Source organism: Lycorma delicatula, chromosome 1 (assembly GCF_047948215.1).
Source record: "Lycorma delicatula isolate Av1 chromosome 1, ASM4794821v1, whole genome shotgun sequence".
NCBI classification, from domain to species: domain Eukaryota; kingdom Metazoa; phylum Arthropoda; class Insecta; order Hemiptera; family Fulgoridae; genus Lycorma; species Lycorma delicatula.
In genome coordinates, this window is record NC_134455.1 from 30709867 (window position 1) to 30724727 (window position 14861).

General features: G+C 28.6%; 1 protein-coding gene across 9 annotated transcripts in view; it reads right to left on the minus strand.

The window, feature by feature from the left end:
• LOC142334408 (modifier of mdg4-like) overlaps positions 1–14861 on the minus strand; it is a 288350-nt gene that overhangs the window by 93798 nt on the left and 179691 nt on the right. The window contains exon 5 of one of the 9 annotated variants that reach the window (XM_075382461.1): positions 6800–6864. The exons of the other annotated variants lie outside the window; for them this stretch is intronic. Coding sequence (XP_075238576.1) covers positions 6815–6864 — 50 coding nt within the window. The 3' untranslated portion in view covers positions 6800–6814. Of the gene's footprint in view, positions 1–6799; positions 6865–14861 lie in introns of those variants that run through there. 9 annotated transcript variants of the gene reach the window in all.

Sequence of the window (14861 nt, forward strand, 5' to 3'; positions counted from 1 at the left end):
AAAATACTCCTTACAGAAATTTACATTTATTCTGAATGTGATTAGTACAAAAAATGTGTTATTCATAACAGGTAATTATCCTTCTGTAATTTATAAATGTTAATAGAGTTAGTTTAATACTCACACATCCCCATTATCTCTTGTTTATTTTAAAATTATACCAATTTTAAGTTTAAAATAATTATATTAAATGTTGTCAATTTAAGCAGATTATCAAGAATATTTTTTAAATCCCTGCAGATACAAAACGGTTGGTTCTTTCCCTTAATTCACTACCACCTAAACGTTTTACTACAATATACTTATTTACTCATATATATTATATTTATGTGATAATTAACTAGTTTATGAAGTAGGTTAATACACAAGGTTTAGGTTAAGAAAATAATGCTAACTAAACATATCCTAATGCTTTTGCTTTGCTCGCCAACCTCATCAAATTAACATTAAACAAAACTGTATTGAATTAAATTGTGATATTTAAGATGGAAGTGAATTAACAGAAAATTACCAAACTGTTCTAACAGCAGTCTTATTCAATGTAAAATATTCATACAACTTAATCACAAATTTGTTTATGTAACCGAATTAAATATTTTAAACTAATATGAAATTCACAAAAAGATCAAAATAAAAAGATAGTGTTACATCAGTAGTGACAAAACCATGATTCTTCATGGTTGTAAAACAATCAGCTTACTGAAAGAAGTGATCTAATTTTCTTAAATCCTTAATTTTTAACATCTTAAAAATGAAAATTTAACTATAGTAGTCAGCACAACCGCAGTAAACCAAATAGGTGTGATAGTAAGGGGTAAGTAAAACGTACTTAACAAAGAATAGAGAATGTAATACATCATAAATTAACTTGAATTTCCATTCATTGTTTTTAAAAAAAAAAAAAAAAATTTTATAATGAAAGTATAATATATTTAACAGGTTATTACTGCAGTAAATACTCGAGCCAACATTTTTTCTTCTTTTTTTTAATTTGTTCATAATTTATTAAAAGATCTAAAATGCCAAGTAAAAAAAATTGTATTTTTGTAATTGGGGGTTCTACAGACTTTACAGAGTAATTTTATGATTTATCTTTAAAGTGGATTTTTGTGATATTATGATAATAAGTGGAATCTTAGTACTCTGTGGACCTAAAATTAATGGTAAACAAGGAAAGGCTAAAAAAAGTATCTGTTTAGTTCAGGAACAAGTTTGATGCTAAATCTGGGCTTGTTAAGAGGGATGATCCAAATATATGATAAGAAAATTAATTAGTTTAGGCAACTGAATATGTTGGGGGTTTGTCATTAAACAATATAACTCCATGAGGAAAATGTGGCATACCTTTTATTTAAGATCATGCTACACAGTTAAAAAAGAGAAGAAAATGTAATAGGTGTTCATAATGTAGCTTGAGACAAGAATTCACAAGAACTGCTTTCCAACTAAAAACAACGGAGTCAAGTAGAAGATAAATTATTAGTGAATGTTGTTTTTAATTCGTTCAACATTTTAAAAAATAGATGGATAAAAGTATTTGTTTTTACCTTAATTTAATACAAATTTGTATGTTGAAGCATTACATTCAATTCTGCAATGTTTATCAGATGATGCACTCATATTTTTTCTTTTCATTTGTAACAAATATGTTATCTTTAATGGATTAAAAAAAAAAATTATATTAAATTTGTGTCACCATGCTTCTGTGCAATGCAAAAAATAATAAAGCACCACTGGCTGGCTAGTGTTTTATGAAACACCATACAACTTTTACGAGCAAGACTTCACAACTCACTAGCATTTGAATTATTATGTCAACTAATTTTGATTGTTGGCTACAGACATTGGTTACCTATGCTTCATCACTCATGGTATTTTTCACAATGGACTACAAATTGACAAGCAATTTTTACAAAAAAATACTTAGCTCTTTTTGTGTTTTGTGCTCATGATCAATTATCAATACTGCAACAGAAACAGTTGCAATTGGTGTATTTAAATGCCTTATAAAAGAACATATTTAACCTTTAACCATCCAGAATTCTATGAATAGAAGTAAGTACAATATAAATTTTAATTTCAGCTGCAATTTAGCTTTTCAGTCCCAACTGAAGAACTAAATTCAGTGTATTAGCAGTTTGGAAAATCTGTACGTATCTCTAACAACATATTTTATCTTTTCTCAAACCTTGGATCAAAGTCACTAAAATAATAGATAAAAACGCACAAACGATTTCCTCAGCTAGAAGAAGTACATAATAGAAGTTTCCAGAGTTGTTAGGAAAATTATAATAAGCCATATTTTTCTGAAAATACAGGCATCCTCCATATTGTTACTGAAACAACTAAACCAAAAGAATCACAACCGTATTATCTTCACAATTAAATAACATAAGGATTAATGAAAAAAAAATTCTGAGTAAAGAAAGGATGCTGAACACTGCTTAATACTTTTGATGTAAAAAATAATAAGACTGAAGTAACCACCTACTATGATTAAAATCTTAACAACCATACGCTGGTTGTTCATAAAATAAACTGTCATTTTCTCATTATGTTCTATGTTTGACTAGAATGCTCGTTTTTCTCTTTAATTCTCTCTTCTATACCAAAACTAAGAGTGTCTATATAGTTGCTTTATCTGACAATAGTCATTCAAAGAAAAAAAAAGCTGTTGACATCATGAATCTATTTTCTTAAATAAATAAATATTTTTTTGATAATCAAGAAGACTTTTAAGAATTAAGGTCATAGTGGTATCATATCCTTACATAATTGTATAGATAATGTTGAAATATAATGATAAGGTTACATCTTCAACAGTAATTATGGTATAATGAGTTAAAAGTCAATTTTTTTTTTATGAAAAAAATAAAAGGATTTTGAAGTCTATAACCATAACTGTTGAATATGTGTATAAAACGAATACAGTACATTTGTACCATATTCCCAGTTATAAAATTTTATACAAGAAGTTTCTTTTAAACAGATGATTTTTAATAGAACTCTGACAGATGCATTTGAGAGATGGGAAGTAGATGACTACTTGAATCTGTGAGATATCAAGACCTAATTGATACTGTAGTAACTGTTCAAAAGCCCACCATATAACACTAATGCATATTACAATTATTGAAATGATTTGAATTATTAAAATATAAATCATTCCGAGTTTAATTCCTATGTTATTTAAAGCCAATTTTTTGTTATATCATTTCTGAGAGCAAGTAAAAATTACAAGTTTCTTTATTTTTTCATGACTTCTGATCAAATTTTGATACTTTATGCCATAAAATAGATATAAAAAAGAAATTAGTGCTACCCAGAGGGCATCACCAAAAGCTTAATTCCTTAGATCTAATTCTAAAGATTAGGTATATTACTGATATGACATCTGCTAAAATAACATGTTCATCATGTACAAAGGAAGTATGGTTTGCATTAATTAAAAAAAAAAAACAATTTAAAGAGCTATTGATACCTTGAGTTTTTACACAAATTATCACTTCATATTATTACACACATACATATTATATGTGTGTAATAATAGAAAATTGCTGATAAATTAAATTTAAGAAAATCTAAATTAAGTGCTATAATTAATTTCTTTTTTAATATTGTATTTTAAGATTTGCTTTCAAATCATACCATAATTATTAAAATCTAGTCTTCATCTTCCAAAGCGTAAGTGCTAGTTTATCAGCCCATAATTCAGTGAAGTTGCTAATTGTAGCAATTGAACTGCGAACTTCATTGTAATGCAGTTCATATCAACACTAGTTTCTAATGATACTAGAAATCATTACAAAAGATGTTTAAAATCATTATATAATGCTTTAAATCAGAAATAAAATTTGACCAATCCTTTTGAGCATAAGTGTGTAAGATACACAAACATCAAGCTTAGTCTTCTCCTCATTTCTTTCATTTTTAAATATGAAAAAGGATTTCTGAAGAAGAGAAATTGTGAAAATTTAATACTCTTAAATTTAGATCTTTGGTTAGCACAAAATAAATTATGGATAACTCATTACAATGGAAATACTATTTAAGATGAAATTTTAGAGCATTGTAGTATGGTTATACCGTAATACAAATGTTGACAGGTGTAATGGAATTTAAGAAAACCGCAGTAATTAAAATAGACAAAACTTAAGTCTAAGCTATGTTTACAGGCATCACAAAACAGGCACTTTTGTCACTCAGCAAAATTTGTTACATTCATCAAAAGCTGATACAAATGCATATATTAATAACAAATTTGATCAGATAGAATTTTTTTATTTTTTGCATTTAACATTAAGGTGGTCAACCTAATGCGTAGAACATGCTAGTTTTAGTTCTGTTTTTAATTATTTCATTTACAGCACTGACTGTAAATGACAGAATGCTGTTTTATTCTAACATATTTTCATGACAAAGTGGTAATATGGCTAAAAGAAATGGCAAAGCAATGTTAAGTTTTAAAAATAAGTTCATTTGTCTGTGTAAAATTGGTAAATGTGGAAATGAAATGAAACCTATCAAATATAAGGTCGTCTACTTTGAAGATGCTACTACATTTAAGAGGCTATTATGGAGGTGTTGAATTTATAAATGCAAATTTGTTGTATATTTATCATGTCTTTTTTTAGATTTGAGTAGTTTTAATGGTAAATTTCTTTCCCTCAAAACCGAAATTTCAGTAATAAATTTCTCAGCACTTGATGTTTCAACATCAAAACTTTTATAACACTTCAATCCGTAATTTAAAAAGTAAAATTATATATTTTTTAAACAATTCTATTCAAAATAAATGACTTATTACCAAACTTTTAAACTGTTGATTAATAAGTTTTCTTTAATTCTATTCTTGGTTTTTACATTCAGTTTGTATATTTTTGGGTTCTTATAACAGAACACTGGTTATTATTACTTTTTAAAAGAAATAAATCTGAACAAAAAATTAATGCTTACATAGTTTGTAAAACTCAATTATTAACAATTAATCAGCAAAGTAAAATTATATATTTTTTAAACAATTCTATTCAAAATAAATGACTTATTACCAAACTTTTAAACTGTTGATTAATAAGTTTTCTTTAATTCTATTCTTGGTTTTTACATTCAGTTTGTATATTTTAGGGTTCTTATAACAGAACACTGGTTATTATTACTTTTTAAAAGAAATAAATCTGAACAAAAAACAAAAAATTAATGCTTACATAGTTTGTAAAACTCAATTATTAACAATTAATCAGCACCAATACAAAAAATTTCATAACATGATAATTTAAATAATGTGGAGTACACAAATACTACAGTGGTTTATATCATCCCTTGTTCAGATTACTTTGCATAGTTTTTGAGTATGTAGAGGATTAAATCCAGCTTACATTTAAAACAAACTAAGCAATGAAAAGAATGACAGATTGGGAAATATTTCATAAAACTCTTTCTTGAATTAATGACTGGGGAAGATTTTTCTGGATAAAGCTGTTAATGATTAACAACAAATGAAAATAAAGTTGTACTAACCCAAGTTACAAAATTTTATAGCTCACTAGATTATGTGACTCTGTCTTGGTACAAACTGCCCATTACTACTATTTGATCAGTCTGGATTTTATTTTAAGCAGGTAAACAGGAAAATTTTAAAAGTATTATGTACAAATTTCAAACCAAACTGTAGCATACTGAATCTCAAGATTGCAGCATATACCATCACACTAGCTCCACCATTTATATGTTGCTGCAACTAGCCAGCCAGTTACTAGAATGGTCAGGGCACTGAGTTCATTTAATCAATCCTGGGCTCAATTCCCAGCAAGGGTCTGTGGGAATTTTCCATCCTTTCAGTCTCATAAAACTTCATAAAAAAAGATTCCTGTTATTGGGTATGAACTTGTACAGGAACTAAATTTTCTCTCTACAAGCATATGAAAGACTGCTAAACTGACTGCAATCTTAAAATGGATTAAATGCTGTATTACATGAAAAGCTGTCAATCATGACAGTTCATTTCCGAAGTTTAGGTGAATCATACTTTTTTCTTATTTAAAAGAAAAATTCCACTTTTAAATATTCAACAAATAAAGATGAGATTTTGCAAGATTACAACACACAATTACACTACATAGGCAACTACACAAGATTCATCAGAACAAAATTAAATTATGAATAAATATACTTTTAACTAACATGATATAAGCTAATGGATTTAAAACCAAACAAGAGATCACATGGATATATATGTTATAAACACTACTTATAACCAATTCTAACAATTCTGTTACAAAAACCCAACAGACAAAAAATTACAGAATTTTATTTATTAAGAGTGATTGTTTTTTTGTTTAAATAACATTGACTTGAATATTCAAGTAAATATGTAATATTCAACTTCTATACATTATGACAACATGTGAAAGAAAAATATATATCTTGTTTTTACAAATAATAATTTCCTTTTTCTTTAAAAAAAAAAAAAAACTACAAAAAAATAAAAATTTACAATAACTTACAAAATAATGAATATAAAACACAGGAGAGAAAATATTGAATCACATTTCATATGTACATAATATTAATAAACAAGGGTGCAAAAATTTTCTTTATCAGTTGTTGATCATTATTTAAGTTTAATCAGAATCTGTGAATATCAACTGATAGCTAAGTAAAAAATATTTTTTTTAATTTTAATGTACAGTTCAGTACTTACAAGACTACACACAAATCAGCAATACAGAACTATAAATTTTGAATTGCTGACTAATACAACTGGTATTTTAATATATCCTCTGTTTGCAAGGTAATGTAGTGATTGACTTTACATTCACCTAGTCCTGGGTTCAATTCCTGGCAAGGAGCTGGCATTCTCGATCACTTTATTAAAAAAAAAATTGTTAAAATTAGTTACACTATCCAAGTTAAAAAATTAATAAATATTTTGAACTATATTTCTCAATTAAATATAAGTATAAAATATTATTAAAAATTATGATATCAAGAAACTTTTATCTAGTTCTGTTCAAAAACAAAACTCCATCATATAAAAAAAAAATATTACATCCAACATGGAAGTTTAATGAAAAATTTAATGATTTTATAATTAACCTAAAAATGAAATAATAATGCTTAACAATGAGTTTCATCAATCATATTATTAACCAGAATAAACAAAACGCACAGGAATTTAGTGTTTAACTTTACAATGAACATATCATGTTGTAGTCATGTCAACATATGTTGTTGTAGTCCTCTTATCAATTAGGCTCTAATTAATTTTCTAATTCTGTGTTAAGGGATTATTCATAAAAAGCATTACGCTATTTCAAATGCTATTTAACCTCCTTTCACATCAATCATCACTTATACTATGAACCATAGTAACCTAGTTAATGAACTGTAAATATGAGTGTGTTCCTAACATAATGTAAGTGTATAGAAAGGTAATATTCTTAGCATATATGATGAACATTTGAGTCTCTTTTTAAGTCATACTAAGTCATGCCCTGATTCTTACTAGAATAAAGATGTTATTATAAGAATAAATTCAATATAAATTTTTCCATATAATCTTAGAAAAAGAGTTTATATAATTTTTAAGCTGAAGTACTTGAACACTAAATTTATGCTACCATTAAATTAATAGCTTGAAGATATCAATGAATATTATATTAATCGATGCTTTTTGCTTAAACTAAAGCATGCTGTGAAATATATAGAGGTAGAGTGTTTATTCCCTTCAATAATAACAAGCTAACTCTGTTACTTAATGATGGATGAAATTTTATATTACATGAAAAAAATGCCATGACTGACTGGGATTTGGACCCAGAACCTCTTGGATGAATAACAGAGAAACTATTACTTTGCTACAGATGTTGTTGGTGGAGTAATGATTTTATTAATATCAATACACACAGGAGGATGTACAGTAGAAAGAGATTTATGACAAAATAGCTAGTCACATGCTCATAAGTGATGGAAGGTTTTGAATGATCTCTAATTAAGTTTATGATCAATTAACTAATCACTACTAATGGTCAGGGCCCACAAATATTTTTCTCCCACTACTGATTTAAATATACATTTAACATCTGGAGTGTTTACTTACACTGAAATTATTTTTATGTGACAAAACAAAAATATATATGTATTCTTTCTGGTGAAAAAACAAACTATATTTTGTTACAATCTAAAATAATATCACAGTATAAAAAATTACTATTATAATGCTTATAACTAAAATGATCACAATAATTAATCCTGTGAGGGCTTGCTGTCTTAAAATAATGAAAGAAAAGAACTTTATTTTTGCAAATTTTAAACTGCACTGAGAATAAGCAAACAAGGCTGCCAAAAAGAAACAGAAAACAATATGTAATGCATTATTCTTATAACAATGAATTTATGGCACATCGTTACTTACTGCATTCTGAGAAAAAATCACATAAAAGTGAAATTTTTAACATATAACGTTAATGAGAGACATTATGCAAGTCTTTTTTTAACTAACCACATTTTGCACCCTTGTTTATTAAAAATGTAAATAAATTTAATTTCCTTCTTCTCGTCTTTCATCTTGTTTTGCTACAACGGTAGATGACCCAACTGGAAACAACCTTGGAAAGAGGCCATATAAATAACGTGTTATGCTAAGACCATGAATTTTGCGTGCATGCAACTTAAGTGTATCAACACGTGAATATACAGCATCACAATATGGACACTTGTGATTTCTTGAAAAATGAGTCTGGAGGTGGTGCCATCGACTGCGGACGGTTTTTGAGCACAGCGAACATATGAAGAATCCAGGAAGATTTGGATCCACTCGAAAAATATTTTCATGTGGTTTGCCTGAAATAAGCCGGGGTTTGCCTGTATCAAAACAGGCATTATCTCATCCCATTTTGTTCAAAATTTATGGTAAACAATAGGAAAAATAGTAAGGGAAAGGAAAAAGGCAAACTGTAGGTAACAACATTCAGGTGTAATTATTACACACACACACACACACACACACACATATATATATATATATCTACATATTTATTAATTACATAACTAGGTTTAAATGAATTCAGCTAAAATTGCATAACTCAGATATAAAATCTGAAACTAGAAGCAAAAATGATATATATATTTCAACAAATAAATGAGCAAAAAAAAAAAAAATTAAAAAAATTGTCAAAAATTTCAGTGGTTTTCATTAATTAGTACTGCACAAAAAAGTAACATGAAACATCCACCTACATGATTTGTTATTAATCTTCAACAATTATTTAATATGTGATGAAATTTAATAAAATTATACTTTGTTCTAAGAACAACGCTTAAACAAATTCATAGATCCAAATGTCAATAATAGCCAATCTATTTAATCTCAGCGGCAAGGGACATAAATAAACTGATACACAAACTACTGCATCATTCTCTTTTGGTATTTAACTACGATTTTGTTCTGCAAAAATAAATAAATTTGTTAAATGAATAGTCTTCAGTTTAGATGATTCTGCTAATGTCTTCTAGTTATATCAACAATAACCTTAACTTCTGAAATTAATCTAAAAACAAATGGTAACAAAAGTAATGAGTAATGAAAAGTATAAAGCTGTATTGCCATAAAACATTCTAAAATTCAAATTAAAAGAAACTTTGAGCAGCAATAGAGAAACAAATAATAAGCTAGATCAATGAAGATGTATATGAACTAATAAATCATATTACTCTAAAAGCACAAGCAAACCCAAAAGAACAAAAAAGGTAACTTTGAAAAACTGATTAAACATTAATAGAACAACTATGATTAAAAGAAACATAAAACATGTAATCTGTCATAACATTAAAATAATAACAAAACTAACTTTGAAACTATTGAATTAACAACAAACTGAACAAGTAAATTTCTGACAATCTGGCTGCTCTCTTGGTTTATCAATTCGACTGTAACTGTGAATAAACATTATCCAAATATTCTTTTGCATGAAAGAACATCTAAATTAAACAAGCAGGTTTGTTCCTTGGAAATAACTGAAGAGAAGACTCGTTAAGAAGTTAAGTTATATTGACAAAAAATAATAAACAGATAATGGGGTTAACTCAAAGACAAGATTTTTGCAATTATCCTCTTACATAATCAAAAGAGAAAAAAAACTTAATGAAAATGATTAGATTTTAATGGATTTTACATATTAGCCATAGTTCATGGTTTTTTCTTTACTCAAAACTACTGTGCATGTATGATTTTCAGTAAACATTGACTTTTCTCTATAAATATATGAGGGATCTCATACTTATTTGTTTTATGTATAATTACTTGTACTTACAATAGGTGTATGCTTTTTTAAAAGAAACATTTTTACAAGTAGCATGATCTTTTCCTTTCTTTTTCCTGTTTAGCCTCCAGTAATTACCATTCAGATAATACTTCAGAGGATGAATGAGGATGATATGTACGAATGTAAATGAAGTGTAGTCTTGTACAGTCTCAGTTTGACCATTCCTGAGATGAGTGGTTAACTGAAACCTAACCACCAAAGAACACCGGTAACCACGATCTAATATTCAAATCCGTGTAAAAATAACTGACTTTATTAGGACTTGAACGCTGGAACTCTTGACTACCAAATCAACTGATTTGGGAAGACGTGTTTACCACTAGACCAACCCGGCACATTAAGTAGCATGATCTACGTGATAAATTCTCAACAGACTAATAAGTCATAATCAGAACTAAGTAATGGTTTGTTTGTTTGTTTGTGTGTGTGTGTGTGTGTGTGTGTGTGTGTGTGTGTGTGTGTGTGTGTGTTGTGTGAGATGATTGAAATGTCTTAAAGGAAGCTTTCTCAGGTGTAATTATTAAAAAACAAATTAAAAGAAGTCTATTCATTCAGAAATTACATGAAACTATGATCTCAATAAAAGCCAATTCTAAGGTCAAAAACAGAAGTAAAAAAAAAGAAACTTGTTTTTTAACTAAACATTTTTATAAGTTATAGTCATACAGTTTCGAAAAAATGGGCGAAGGTTTTCCTTAGGAATGCTTCAGCCTGTAATTGGATGGTTCAAGAGTTTTTGGAAGAAAAAATATTTATAGAAGCACATTTAAGTTTGCCAATAAAAAATCAGTGATGAGCTACTTCTAATAATGATAAATAAAATCCAATCTCCTGAAGAGATATGAGCAGGTTAGAAGCTATTAGAGGTCTGGAAGCTTTTGAATGGGTTTCTTTGTTCTCATTTCTGCAAGTACATCATCTCTTTCTTACTATTCATCCTTTTCCTTATCCTTGAGATCACTGGGGATTGGTTGCACCACATCTGGATGATATGGTGATCTAAAATGTTACAGCATTTTTGAGATTCTTGTGCTTTGATGGGGTAGTTCAACCCATGGATCAGACCAGTAAATCTATTTCCTATCTGGTGGCTACATAAAAACTCCAACTTACCATTCACACACACACACCCACACCCACACCCACCCACACCCACACCCACACCCACACACACACACACACACACACACACACACACACACACACACACACACACACACACACACACACACACACACACACACACACAATGCAAGAATGCGTTACTGGCCATTATAGAGAACTGCAAACTGTATTTTTTCTACAGCTGAAAAAGTATTGAGATTATTAATTTAAGTCAATGATAGATTACATTGTATACAAAAAATTTTTTTTAATTTTCCTCAGAATTCGGCAAATTTACAAAAGGCTAAACAGTGTAATATAGAAACTTAATTTCCGACTTGTGAACTTTCAAATAAACCATGCTTGCAACTACCGTGCTTGCTTACTTTGATTGAATTACAATCAAAGTAAAAAAAAACAGCTGACACATTAAACAATTCCCACCTCTGACTGGTCTGTGGTTGAAAAGAGTAAGTTTCTGATACACAACACCTGTATCATAACGAAAATCTATTTCATAATGACTCTATGATGATACAGGTTCCAGTCTGGAATTCTAACAGCCGTAGAAAAAAGCATATTACTATACTGTTTTTTTAACATATAATGAAGTCTAAATTTAGAATCATACATTCTGTCAGGATAAACTCAAAAATTTTAGACATACGAGATGTGTTCAAAAAGTAACAAGAATTCTTGTTTTTTGGAAAGAATTTTATTTATTTGTTTAAATTAATGTTATCCCCATCAAAATAGTTCCCATTATATATTATACACTTATGCCAGTGCTTTTTCCAATCCCTGAAATACTTCTGGAAGTTGATCTTTGGAATAGTGTTTAGCTCTTTCAGCAATTCGCTTTTAATTTCATCTATGCTTGTAAAATAATAACCTTTAAAGTTCTCTTTATTTTTGGGAACAGAAAAAAGTCACATAGGGGCCATGTCTGGGGGCTAGGGTATCATTACAGTGTTGATTTGTCTAAAAATTGATGAACAAGCAATGAAGAGTGAGCAGCCACATTATCATGGTGCAAATGCCATGAATTGTTTCACCACAAATCCAAGCGTTTTTTCCGGATTGCTTCACACAAACGGCGTTGAACTTGTAGGTAATACTCCTTCTTGATTGTTTGACCTTGTGACACAAACTCATGAACTGTGCCATTAAAACTGAAGAATACAGTGAACATAACCTTCACATTTGACCGTACTTGTCGAGCTTTTTTTGAATGGTGATCAAGAATGCCTTCCTCTGGGACGATTGGCCTTAGTTTCAACATCATATTCGTAAACCCATGTTTTATCACTGGTTATGACATGTTTCAGTGGTTCGCATCATTGTTGCCTTCATTTAGCGACTCCTGAGCAACTTCTATTTGCCGCTGTTTTTGTTCAAAATTCAACGATTTTAGAACAAATTTTGCTGTCACACATTTTATACCCAAAATCCAAAAAAATTTCATGGCATGAGCCAATTGATAATCCAACATTCAGCGACTTCTCTGACTGTGATTCGGCGATCATTCATAATCATTTCTTTCACTTTTTTCACGTTTTCATCAGTAGTTGATGTTCTGGGGCATCTGGGGCGCTCATCATCTTTAACATCTTCACGACCTTCTTGGAAACATTTCTACCAATCATAAACACTTGCTTTACTCATAGCAGACTCATCAAAAGCAATATTTAACATTTTTAAAATATTGCTACTCTTTATTCCATTCTTATAGCAAAATTTAATACAAATTCTCTGACCCATTATTTATACAAATAAAAAATCACTGATCGTACCAAAACACGTGTTATCCTTTTGACATCTGACAACAGACTAAACATCCTATGTGGTTAAAAATGTACAATTACTTTTCAGACATGTTTACTAATACAACAATGAAAATATCCAGAGAATCAGACTAATACAATGCACAATATTTCAAAATTCTTGTTACTTTTTGAACACACCTCACCTCCAGTTTTAAAGCTTATAATTTTTTGAATTCACAATTATTTTCAGGGGTTAGCAGTTTCAGAAGTCATTATTTGCATTCCTGAAACAAATAATTAAATGCTGACAACATTATTTTAACTCTTTTCTGCCCAAATTTTTTCCTCTAACAATTTTGTTTGATACATATTTTTAAATATATTTTATGCAATGAATTTTCTTGTTCTGTGATTTAATTATATGAACTTCTTATGGATTATTTAATTTCTATAAATAATGCTAGAGAATGTCAATGAGTGGTTCACAAGGTTTTATAATAATTATATAATGCTGCATGATTATAGATACATAACTTTCTGAAAATTAAATAAATTAGGATACAAGATGTGTGACCCAACCAAATATCTTAATAAAAGCCACACAATTAATATCCCATATCCATCATCAGTCTGATGCTAGCAGTCATGAGTGAAGGATTTATTAAAACTTCTGTGGTGGTTACCTTACCTTCTCTGCTGTACTATTCTACACACTTGACCACATAGTAAAATTGAAATATCAATGTATGATTAAACACACTTAAATGGCTAATAAAATAAAAGATCATTTTTTTGATAGTTCATCAAAATATAAAAAATGTAAAAACAAACTTTGATTTTTTTTTTTTTGTAAATAATTGAGCACACACTAAAGGCTAATAAATTTTATTATTGTTTATAATGTACATTAAAGGTTTCTGTTATGGTAGGTTAAAAGGTTGGTTGATTTCCTTTGCTGGTGATATATAGGCAGAGTTCATCAAGAATTGAACAATGGATAATCTGTAAACTGTATTGTCTTTAAATCAAATTTCAATAAATGTTAAAGAACAAATTTCTTGGAATTCTAACCAATGTTTAATGAATGTGAAATGGGAATGATAAATATGATATATTTGAATTTCTCAAGAAAAGATAACTGTAACTATGATGTGATTTAGACAGACAGGGATGGTAATATATCTTACGGCTCCTGTGGATAGGGAACTGAATCGGCAAAATAAGTTGCTGCAATCAAAGTTTTACTTTTTGAAAAACCTATGTGGAAGTTCTATTTTGAAAGTGATAAATTTTGGATTTATATAATCCTGCATTAGCTACGTTAATCTGCTAGTATCGCATATATAAATCTACAATTGAGTATCTAATAATGGTACCAAACATACCACAAGAGTAACAGATTGAAAATCTAAATTGTCTATGATAATTAGTATTTTAAGAGAGTTCAGAATTTCACCATTATTCACTTATTATACTCAATAATATAATTCAGTATATTACATTGTTTTCTGCTTGTGAAAATGGTATATTTAAATAACATTGTTCTGGAAGAAACCTTCAAAAAATTATTACACCTTTTCCAATCAAGATGTATTTTTAAAAAGAACAGATTTAATACCATAAAGTGGGTTGTACTTAAATAAAATAAAGTCAATAGAAAGGTTATTAA